General features: G+C 37.0%; 1 protein-coding gene across 1 annotated transcript; it reads left to right on the top strand.

The window, feature by feature from the left end:
• Positions 1-4,094: 4,094 nt before the first annotated feature.
• RDH8 (retinol dehydrogenase 8 (all-trans)) lies at positions 4,095-10,949 on the top strand. Its single transcript, XM_010157397.1, has 6 exons — positions 4,095-4,191; positions 5,332-5,493; positions 6,971-7,150; positions 8,212-8,305; positions 9,425-9,608; positions 10,716-10,949. The coding sequence occupies exons 1-6, from the start codon at positions 4,095-4,097 to the stop codon at positions 10,947-10,949; spliced, it is 951 nt and encodes a 316-aa protein (XP_010155699.1).
• Positions 10,950-11,768: the final 819 nt, after the last annotated feature.

The raw sequence follows: 11,768 nt of genomic DNA, 5'->3' as shown, positions 1-11,768 counted from the left end.
ACTTTTGACTAGACCCTTCCTTTCCAGACAAATTGCCTTATTTTTCTAAGGAAAATCAGTTAGAGGGAGGCCCAAGAATGACATTAGAAAGGCTTTGAAAATAGACCTATCCCAGTCATGTTCCTTAAGAGACCTGGGATGAAAGAAATTAAATTTCAAGTTTATTTTCACTGTATTTAAGTAGAATAAACAATAGATTTCAGAAGCATTCTGCATAAAATATGAAGTATTTAGCAGGGGGGTTCTGGCTCCACTTAAGGTTGTGGTGTGGTTGCTTCTTTGTTTAAAAGATGTGTACATTAACATGATGTAAGAAAATGCTTCCTCCATTAGTAACACGTTGCAGACTGATAGACCAATCTTCCGTAGAAACCTTCTGTCCTAGATTAGGTAATTGAGTTTTTAGGACTATCTGGGGAAAAGGGGGGTGTGTTTTGCCTGGGAGTATAGTCTCTCTCATTCTTTTTCCTCTTAATACACTGCCTGCCTTGCTTATTACTGGGAATATATTAGTTCTGGAAAGGAACAGTTAAATAGGGTTGATTTCTATCCTGGTCCACTCTGCCCTTTTTTGGACCCATGAAAAAAATCAGGTCACAGATTTTTCAGCTGCATCATTCTTTGTTCTTACTCTGCTTTAATCTGCAGTGAAGACCTTGTAACAATACAGCACTCTGCTACCTTAGAAGTTGTAAGTATTCCAAATAAAGGAACTGGAAGTACCTTGGTGAACATTGAGAATGGCTTTTTCATTTTTTCTGGGAAATTGAAGTTATCTCCTTTATTAAAAAAAAAAAAGCAGATTTGACTTACAGCAAATAAATTTTTTGTTGCTACAGTTTCTTATTGAAATGAGAAATAAAGTTGTTAAAAATGGTAAGTGAAGTAAGAAAAAAATAGTGCTTACAAAGATTGAATTTCATGAAAAGTAATTTTTACAATGTTTTTGTAGAAGTATACATAATATAAAAATAATCGGAAGTTACTGTAGTTATCTTCTATTCATTAGCCATAAGCTTATTATGTGCTACTTAATAGATGTCTATTTATAGCATTTCTCAAAGAATAAGCATCTAGCTAAGTATGAATAGATACAACCCAATCACTTTTATATTTATGTTTAAAAGAAGCTATAATATGGCCTCTGTGCCAAAACATGGCTAATGTAAACCTAGCTGATGTGGAGAGTACACTGGAAGAGACCATTTTGTTGATCACCTAATACTCCTGTTTGGTTTTTTTTCAATAAATGTGCTGTCAAATAATTAGCTCCAGCATGTAAGCCTGTTGTTTAAGGGGCGGAAGGGGGTGGAAGCTACACCTCTAGAAACTAATAAAAAACCCGCACCCAACCCCAAACATATTGTGTTTGCTGCATTTATTTCTGTACACTGTAGAAAATCCAGAATACTTTCATTAATGTTGATAAGATTTTCCTCACTTTGTACTGGCAGAAATCATAGGCTTTTTCTTTTTGATACTTGACACCTTGATAGGGTTTTTGTAAACACTTCTGAATTGTTAGAAACTTAAATTGTTAGGAACTTAAACAAGATATTGCAGTTCAATGTAAAACCTCAAGCCTTACACAGAGGAGTTACTTCAAAAGAAAGTGCTCCTTTAAACTGTACAAAGTCTTTACAAGGATTTGCATATGAAGATTTCTCTCAATATTATGCATAATATTTTTCTCATATGCTAGAAATTATATGTTAAAATTTGTAAATTATTCTGCTTTTGAGAGCAAAAATGCACTTCAATGACAAGAACAGTGGGGGGAACAAGGACACTAGTAACTTCATTTAGGGGGCAGAATTTGAGAAAGAAGCTATGGACTTGAGACCTGAAGCTAGTTTTCTTGAATTTGTAAGGTAAATGTTATGAATTAAAAGTAACACCTTGGCACAAATGGTTTTAGGTACAGTGAATTGAGTGCAGAAGTTTTAAAGGAAGGTTCTGATCAGAGATCTTTTGTTTCAGGGGCAAGAATTGTGAAGGAAGGAACGTTTCCCATTGGAAAAGCAACAACTCAGGAATGCTGTTGCTGACAACATAATTATGCATTCGAGGAGGAAATGTTAACATTGTATTGATAAATAATGTATGTTGTTACTTGTAGTGACAGAAATTACATCCTTTTTATTTTTCCAGCTGTTTTTGAGATTATTGCCTTGATATAATAAAATCTTAATTTATGAGAAATGAATTTTATTTTTTAAGTATCTGGAGTTGCAGGAATTAATTTCAGCTGTCATTTTTTTCCAAGGATTCTAAACCATGTACTTATGTTTCACATCTGTACTGGTTTCAGTCAGGAAGGAGTTAACGCTCTACTGTGGCCGCTAGGAAGCTATGTTCCTGGATTTACACTGAGAGCAGCACTGATAAGTTCTTAGCTAGCACTGGGGAATGCCTGCACTGAATTCAAGGTCTTTCTCCGCTTCTGACACTGCAGCTGCGTTCCCAGCTCTCGCTGTCTCGCTACAGGCAGTGTAGGGGACACACAGTTCAGGCACCTGACCCCAACTGACCAAGGGAGTATTTCATTCCATAGTACGTCATGCTCGGGGCAGAGGTGAGGAGGGGATCCGGTTGCTATTGTGATGTGGCAAAACCCCACTGTTTACTTAGAGAAATAAATTCGTTTTTTGTTTTAAATCAGGTTGTTGCTCTGCATAACACTAAATGCAAATCATTAGAATTAGGTTGACCACTGTAAAAATTGAGAAATATTGAACTACTTTAAGTGAGGAGGGGGTCCGGTTGCTATTGTGATGTGGCAAAACCCCACTGTTTACTTAGAGAAATAAATTCGTTTTTTGTTTTAAATCAGGTTGTTTCTCTGCATAACACTAAATGCAAATCATTAGAATTAGGTTGACCACTGTAAAAATTGAGAAATATTAAACTACTTTGATTTTTTTTTTCCTCTCTTTAGGCAGATAGTTTTCCTTCAGGCTAGAAATCTATGCATCAAACTTCAGACAGATTTTTTTTTTTTTTTTTTTTTAAGCAAAGCAACATGGAAGTGCTTCAAACCAGGATTTCAAGTGGAAAATACACCCGGTCTGTAATTACAGTTGCATCACAACACTAGTGGAATTCTACTAACGCAGTTTGCATAAAGCTTTGCTTGCTCCTCCTACATGAGCTAAATATAAACGTGCATGAGCAGCAAAAGGAATTTGCCTAATATCTGAATCAACTAAGTAGCATTTGCACTAAAATTGTCTATCTCTATGCTAACTTCTCTGGTAAAACTGTGGGTCACACCTAATAAGTAGAATGATAATTACATTTTCTTATTAACTTTAGATGCTGTCTTGCTATTTTGGGACTTTCCTGAGAAGTTAAGGATTCCAGTTGTTACACTGTTCAAGTGAATTTATTTGTTTTGGAAAGGAGGGACCTTTTTTCACCTATCACAACTTCTGTTAAATGTTGCTGCAGAGCCCTACTTCTCTTGAGTATTTGACATCTGTGCAAATCCTGGAACACTGAGTTAATTCATCTGAACTGCATTGTATTAACATGGGTTACTGAATCTTTGAAAACTTTTTTCTATGTATAATGGTAAGGCAACAGGGAAGAAATCCCTTCATCATTCCGTTGCAAAAGAAGAGGTGGGTGCTGTTAAGTGTAGAGTCTGAACAACTTTAGCAGAGGGATCCCATTTTGGGTGCAGTTTACTTTCCATAGACACTGAGTGTAAGACTTCACACTGCAGGCTGATTGTAACTGTGGCAAGGCTTTTCCTGCCAGTAGTGTGCAAACTGGTTATTTCACTATTAAAAAAAATAAAATAAAAATCCATGTAGTTTACAAATGTCTACTTTTAAAATTAATCAAATTCTGGATTAAATACAGTCCATGTTGATAATGCAGATTTTAAGCTCATGCAGGAGCATCTGCTTCTGGTTTTGTCTAGTTGAAGATTATCCCTTAATCATGCAGAGTCCAGGTGTGCATTTCCAGATTTGTTGACTCAGGAAAGCTGGAGATAGCATTAAAGGCCAATGACATTATACTGTAGCTACATTTAGGTTGTTGCTGCTCTGAAGAAGAACTCTTGCTTGAACCACCCAGTGGGAAGAATGGCAAGAAGAAACGTCCTCATTACAGGTTGTTCCTCCGGAATTGGGCTGGCCTTAGCTGTGAAAATGGCAAAAGATGAGCAGAAAAGATTTAAAGGTAATAATGTAGCTGTTACCTATCTTTATGCAAAGCTGTTCTTCAAGGCAGTACTATTTCCCTCCTTGCCTTCATGTAACACGTGATTGTATTGTTTGACTTGTTTCTTGGTAATTTCCCTCTTCCTACTGTCACGAAAATATAATATAGTGAAAATAGACTGCTTTATGTTAGCAGATGTTTCTGTACCTGCAGCTTGAACAGCTGCTTGAACTGAGTAGTTTACCAAAAAAACAGAGTGTCATAAAACCACATAGTTGAAAATGTCTGCATTTGTGTACCTTGGATATATCTTCACGGTTGTAGTTAGCTTCGCTCCTGGCTACTAAAATCTTTGTTGAATGAAACGTACGTGCCTCTGAGGACCAAAGAAATGAAGTTAGGAAAGCAGTTCTTAAATTTGCATCTTTTTCCCTAAAGCATGTATTACTATTCCAATGTATAGGCATAAGAGGGTGAAGAAAGGGGCTGGAATTTGTCTGTGTGCTGCAAAATGGGATAAGTGATGTGATGGACAATGGATGGCAAGGCAAATACAGCCATCTGTAGTCGTTCAGTTTCTCAGAGTCTCATGGTATTTCACTGCTAACTGACTGGATGCAGATTCCTGGTTTTCTGGGTAATTAGGCCACAATAATGATAAAACTTAATTTCTGGTTTGAGAAGTAGCTTGCAACAATAGACATTTTTGCAAACCTAAGGAAGTGTCTTCCACATTTTGATAAAATTATGGGGGTTCAGCTAAACTCCTTGACTGTGATTTAACACTAAAAAAAACCCAAACCAAACCCTACCTGGAATCCAAGATCAGGTTTTAGGTACCTAAAAGTGGTTCAGCGGCATAACTTGATACCCATTATTTAAAGTTTGGGTGATAGTATCATCTTCATATGCTGCATGTTCTTCATGTGCATAGCGGTTTAATTCTCCTGAATTTCTTGAAGATTTCGCAACCAGACCCTGGGAAATCAGTGGCAATATATGTTGAAAACAGATTCATTCTACTTGAAGTTTCTATCTGGGTTCTGTCACTGGCATTTAAGATATGGATGTGAAAGCCAATATTCTGTAATACTTCTCAGTAAGACTGCCACAGAAGAACTTTTATTTCTGATAACTGTTGCTTCTGGTTTGTTGCAGTGTATGCCACAATGCGGAACCTGGCCAAGAAAGAGCCGCTCGAGGAAGCTGCAGGTCGTAGGCTGGGCAAAACCCTTGAAATTAAGCAACTGGATGTCTGTGATGAACAGTCTATTAAAACTTGTGTGAATAGTATCCCTGACAGAAGGATTGATGTCCTAGGCAAGTACAGGATGAGTATACGATGAACAGATACCAGCTGTCTATTTAACATCATGTCGAATACTCTGGAGAAGTTTCATAAGTGTATTTTTAAATTACCCAAGTAATTAATTATTATATAGTGTATTCTGTTCAAGAGTCTTAAGGCTTCATGCAGATATGAGTGAATTTAAATCCCACCATTCTTCTGTGAGGTAGGTAAGTTTGTTTCCCCTGTTTACAAAGGAAGAACTTTATCATGGAGAAGTGTCTTGGATAAGATGATGTAAAGTTTAGTAAATGTGAGAAGAGAACTCTTGCCGAAATTGGCATCTTCATCTACAAGACTTTCTGCCCTGTTGATGAAGCATTGTCTTATTTAAAATGAAGGCAACAGCTCTCTGTGCTAAGAAAGCACCAGCGTTTGGGAATTAGCAAGTAAAAGAACAAATGCAAAGAAAGTAAGGTGTCGTGTACCCAGCACATAAGGGTGAGTTCATTTTGTGTTGAGAAGTGTAATTGTACTTTACAAATCATTCAGGAAGTGCTTTCATATGGTTTTGCTAAAAATAAATATTAATATCTAAATGAGATGAAAATTGCTTACGCTGTCAACTATTAAATCTTCTCTAACAGAAAATTATGGACCTGCCTTTATTTTGATTAATTATTAAAGCACTGCTTAACAAGCTGCCTCTGCTAACGGTATTATACTCTAATTTGACACACTAGTTGTAATGAAGGATGCTGGTTCTATCAATAATTCCCCACTTACAAATATCAAGGAGGCAAATAAAAATCAGTGCAAGCATATGGTTTGTTGTCTTCTCTAACAGAAAATTATGGACCTGCCTTTATTTTGATTAATTATTAAAGCACTGCTTAACAAGCTGCCTCTGCTAACGGTATTATACTCTAATTTGACACACTAGTTGTAATGAAGGATGCTGGTTCTATCAATAATTCCCCACTTACAAATATCAAGGAGGCAAATAAAAATCAATGCAAGTATATGGTTTGTTGTGTGTTTGGGGTTTTGTTTGTTTGTTTTTTTTAAAGATGTGAACGTTAAAAAAACAAAAAGCAGATGAAAATATGGCCAGGTCTATCACCTTTTGGAATAAATTGAAGAATTCTCTTAATTCCTGTGGGTATTGACTGTGGCCTTTAATTTTTAATACTGAATTATGAACAAATATAGGTAATTTCTGGCTTATTTCCCTGTAATACATTTAAGGAAAAAGCACTAATCAGAATTAAATTAGTCAAAATGCAAAATATCAGATAATCGAAATTGGATTAAAAATACAATATGGAAATGGCAAGTATATTTGCAAAGCTTTTATGACAGAATAACGTCTTTTAATTCTTTCTTTAAGGATTATTTAGGGATCATTTAATCCTTAATCCTTATTGTACTTTCAAATGCTTTCCGGTAAAGATTACAAGTGAATGTTTACAGAGGTTGTTGCTCACTGTTCTCTTCCGTTTTCTGTAGTTAGCAATGCTGGCATGGGGCTCATTGGACCTATTGAATGTCAGACCATAGAAGAGATGAAAACTGTGATGGATACCAACTTCTTCGGACTGGTTCGACTCCTGAAGGAGATTTTGCCTGACATGAAGAGGAGAAAGAGCGGGCATATAGTTATAATAAGCAGCGTTATGGGAATACAAGGCAAAGTTGATGTTATTTTTTGGGGGGGTGTGGGGTTGGGGGGTGTGTGTGTGTTTGAACTAAGACATCAGCATTCAAAATCTAAAGCTTACCTCCTTTTATTTGGGAAAAAAAAAAGGCACAGCACTTAGATCTGATGATTTTAATGCATCTAGATAGTCTGTTACTGCATGACTACTCAAGACATTCTAACAACAAAACCTGCAGAGTGACATTTTTTTAAAGCATTTTAACTCAAACTCCTAATTACTTAGTTTTAAAACATTTAATTATCTGGAAAACAGGGTTGTGTAGCATTATGTCTCTCTTTCCTATTGGAAAAGATAATAGGGATGGTCAAGTATGTTTACTGTGCTCTGCACAATAATAATGGAATAAAATCCAATTATGTCCTGGACAACTATACCACCTTTTTGTAAAGTTTCTCGTCTTAGAAAACTCCAGAGTCTCATTTTACCGACAGATAATGAGGCTCCTACTCCTGTGTTCCGTCTGGTCTAGCTGTATTGGTTTTGAGTATTACACAGTGGCATTGATCTTACTTGGATTATTCTGGTGAGCGAGGGTCCTAAGGCAAACTTCAAGGGTTGTTATGGTTTAATAGAGTACTTAGCATCCACCTAAATGGAACGATGTAGTACTTTTTCTGAATCACTGAGATGGAACACGGATCTCTTGGGTAACCGACTCTCCTGCACAGCACTCAGCTTGGTGTTCATCTGTGGCCTATCCAAGTCTTGCTGATAAACAGCGCAGATGGCATTGTGTGTACAGACACTTCGTATCCCGTGCTACAAAATACTGAGTATCATCCCAAGAGATCACAGCATCTGCTAGGAGGAGAAAAAGCATTAGTCAAGCATCCTTTCTTAGAATGAGCAACTTTGAGAACATATTCAAAACCTCAGTATTTAGACTCAGTATACACAAGGAATTTTCTAATGTTTTCCCAGCAAGACTGCAGATATTTTGGGGAAAATACAAGAGGTTTTAAAACTGAAGTATTAGTATGCTGGATACAATCCCATTCTTAGGATGCCTGTGTGTCTTTGCACCATCAGGTATCTTGTTCAACGATGTTTATGCAGCGTCTAAGTTTGCTGTGGAAGGATTTTGTGAAAGTTTGGCTATACAAGCGCTCAAGTTCAAACTGCAGTAAGTATTGATCCACTGGTGTAAACTCTATGTTAGATAGTTTTAAATGTAACAGAGCTAGCAAACAATCTTTTTAAAGCTTGCTGCTATCTCGGAGAAACAGACTGAGGAACCCATGTAACTTGTACGTCACAAACGGCGTAGCAATGTTCGTGTTCTTCACGCTACGTAAATAAACAGATCTAGATGCAAAAATAAACATGTTCTCTTGAACAGTTATAGGATGTTTCGCTTTGGATGAAATACAGTTTAACACTTCTGAAAACAGATTTTTGCATACAGTATCAGAGGAATAAAATTATAATATCAACGTGTAATACTTTCCTTTAGAAAGGATGTCAAACTTGGGCAATTCACAGATAAAAAGTTCAAGGCCTCATCACAGAGCGAGAGCAAGTGGAAATCCATCAGAACGGAACATAGGGTGAGGGAACTGTAATGACAGGAGGTGGGAGGAAAGTGAAAAGAATGTGGCATACTACTTCTTAATGGTATTTAAGAACTGTGTATAAGAATGATCCTATTCATTATCTGTGGGACTTTGGGGTTTGATTTGCCACACGTGCATTCCCATTTGTGCAATTCTGCTGTTATTCTTTGTGAAGTCCAACAATTGTTAAATATACATTGGAGTCTGGGTGCCTAAGCATGTAGGCCTTGTGCTGCGGGGGAAGACGGCTGCTGTCGTGGGATTTCAGAGACAAAGCAGCATCCAAACGGTAATTTTGCATACCGCTCAGAAGTTTGGAGGGATCTAAAAGAAATACATTCTAATGATAGGCAGGATATACTAGAGTTCATAAGGAGATTTCAAGAGTATAAGATACAGCAAAAAGGAGGTTAAAAAACAAAGTAGAATGGGAAAAGTTCAAGGTCCAGTGTGAAGAGCGATGCAAGAGGGCAGGCTTTTAATTTCCTCAGCAGCTGGAATTCTGCTGTCAAGGTCAATTGCCTGATTTAGTTTTAAAGAAGAGCCTGGTGAGAACTCAGGTCTAGAAAGAGGTCCCATCCCAAAGAATGTTTTGATTCCCTCTTCAATATTCTCTTTTGAGAAGGATAGAGAGGTGTATTTCCAACGGAGGATTGTCAATAACCAGTATATCTTTGTGTTTTGAACAGGTTAAGTTTGATTGAACCAGGCCCAGTGGTTACAGAGTTTGAAAGAAAAGTGTTTGAAGATGGAATGAAAATGGATCTTTCGGCTGCAGATGAAGAAACAGCTGAGATGTTTACTAATATTTACCTTAAAAATTACAAACAAATTTTCCAGAGCCTGGGACAAAGTGCTGAAGATGTTGCAGAGGTAACTCATAAACAATTCTCCATCTTCTTTTTTCTTGGTTGGGTGGGGGTTTTTTGGGCGTTTTTGTTTTTGTTTTTTTGTAATTTACAATTGCACTGGTTTGGTGGGTGTTTTTTTAGTAGAAATATTAGAGTGCGCTGTTCGATCCTTCCCAATGAACTGTAAAAGAAAGGATCTACCTGTTGTGATGTCATGGTTTAGCCCCAGTAAGCAATCAAGTACCACACGGCCACTCGCTCACCTAACCCACTCACCCCCAGTAGGATGGGGGAGAGAATTAGAGGAAAAAGTTGAAGAGAACTTGTGGGTTGAGGTAAGAGTAATTTAATAATTGAAAGAAAGTGAACTAAAACAGTTACACTAATACTACTACTATGTAAAGAAACTACATAATAATAATAATAATAAAACAAAAAAGGAGAAACGGAAGGAAACCAAAATGATACAACCCCTCGCCACCACGAACCACTCAGCCAGTTCCTGAGGAGCAATTTCTCCCAGCCAACTCCCCCAACTTACTGAGCGTGACATGAGATGGCATGAAATGTCCCTTAGGTCAGTTTGGGTCAGCTGTCTGGGCTGTGTACCCTTCCGGCTTCCTGTAGAGAAGCAGCTGGGAATACAGGTGCTGTACTGGAAACTGAGAGTCCTTGACTCTGTACAAACACTCCTCAGCAACAACTAAAAGTGTTAGTGTTACCAATATTCTCCTCAGCCTAAATCCAAAACATTGCCTTGCATAAGTCCCAAAGACAGCCTCATACAGCTGCTGTGAAGAGAATTAACTCTGTCCCACCCAAAACCAGCACATGTGGGGTCATTGGCATAATTTTGGAGGTCTATTCTGTGGACTGTTCTTTGGAGGATTACGTAAGGTCCATGGTATAGATAAACAGAACTAGGTCTAAGAATAGATAAGTAGTACTTCTTATGGCCTTAAAAATATTTTAAGAAAAAATTCTACTGAAATTCTAGTAAACCTACATACAGGGTTTTAGATCATTTTAGCACTTTTTTTTTTGACTTCTCTGCTTAACTGAAAACTAGGTTTTTACTTTACTGCTTTGGTAAAGGTTCTGTACCAATTCTATTTCTCATTCTTGACAGCATACAGTAAAGATAATTCTTGCAGAAAATCCACCTTTTCGCCATCAGACCAACACGTTGTACACTCCAATGACAACTCTGAAATACGCGGATCCAAATGGAGATCTACCCATTGATATATTCTACAAAATGGTTTTTCATCATGACAAAATCTTCAGTGCAAGTCTTAACTTTATCAAATTGCTACGATGGAGAAGTAGAAAGAGCTTTGACCTGGGAAAACCCTCACAATGAGATGATGTAGTGCTAATAGGAATTACTTGTTACAGCCACGGATAACACAGTATGTTGTTATTAAAATGCATTTGCTCTGTAGTTGTGAGAAGGCATTCAAGATGTTTATTTGGGCTTAGCTAAGATATTCAGCTCAAGGCGTTTATCTGGAACTTTGCAGTTTGCAGAACCCTGAAATTAAAACCCTCTAACTATAGGTTTATTCTGTTTTAGTGTTCGCTTTTTACAGAGGTCTGTTGTCATGGGAACATGAACATTGATAACTTGCATATTTAATGTTAACCCAGTCTCCTTCACTTACTAGAATATAATACATACTGAGATGTGTACTGTATGTAAATTATCGAGATTCTTAAAATATTTTTTATATTATCTTTTTACTTAATGGAACTAGTATAGTAATCCCTCAATCACAATAGCATTCTCATTTTTCAGAAATCAGGTCTACTTCCCAGTAACAGAAGAGAAAGTCTCCTTCATCTTAAAATGTCACAGCCAGAATATTTATTATATATATGCTATAGTATTCTGAATGCTTTCTTTGTATGGAATTGTTACTGGCATTATTACACAGTGGACAATAAAATGTTTTTAAAAGCATCTAAAAATAAAGTATCTTCTTATTCAAAAGCATCTCAAAATAAAAAATAAAAAAAAAATCTTACTCTCTTGGTACTATTTTTTTTCAAAAATACTAATGGTATTTTGTTAAGAACTGAATCTACTAAGTGCCTCCAATGCCTTGAGGGGCTGAAGCTGAGCCGCAGGCTCTGTGTTTTCAAGCCATCCTACAAGTCATCTGGAGCTAAGCTGGGGGGG

The sequence above is a fragment of the Eurypyga helias genome, unplaced genomic scaffold, assembly GCF_000690775.1.
Source record: "Eurypyga helias isolate BGI_N326 unplaced genomic scaffold, ASM69077v1 scaffold4218, whole genome shotgun sequence".
Taxonomy (NCBI): Eukaryota; Metazoa; Chordata; class Aves; order Eurypygiformes; family Eurypygidae; genus Eurypyga; species Eurypyga helias.
The sequence above is the reverse complement of the archived record's forward strand: the minus strand, read 5'-3'. Positions and strand labels throughout refer to the sequence as shown.

Excerpts from the sequence above, each read along its gene's own strand:
- RDH8 (XM_010157397.1), top strand. The coding sequence starts at position 4,095 with ATGGCAAGAAGAAACGTCCTCATTACAGGTTGTTCCTCCGGAATTGGG. Across the intron at positions 8,306-9,424 it reads GCGCTCAAGTTCAAACTGCA|GTTAAGTTTGATTGAACCAG; the intron begins GTAAGTATTGAT and ends TGTTTTGAACAG. Across the intron at positions 9,609-10,715 it reads GTGCTGAAGATGTTGCAGAG|CATACAGTAAAGATAATTCT; the intron begins GTAACTCATAAA and ends CATTCTTGACAG.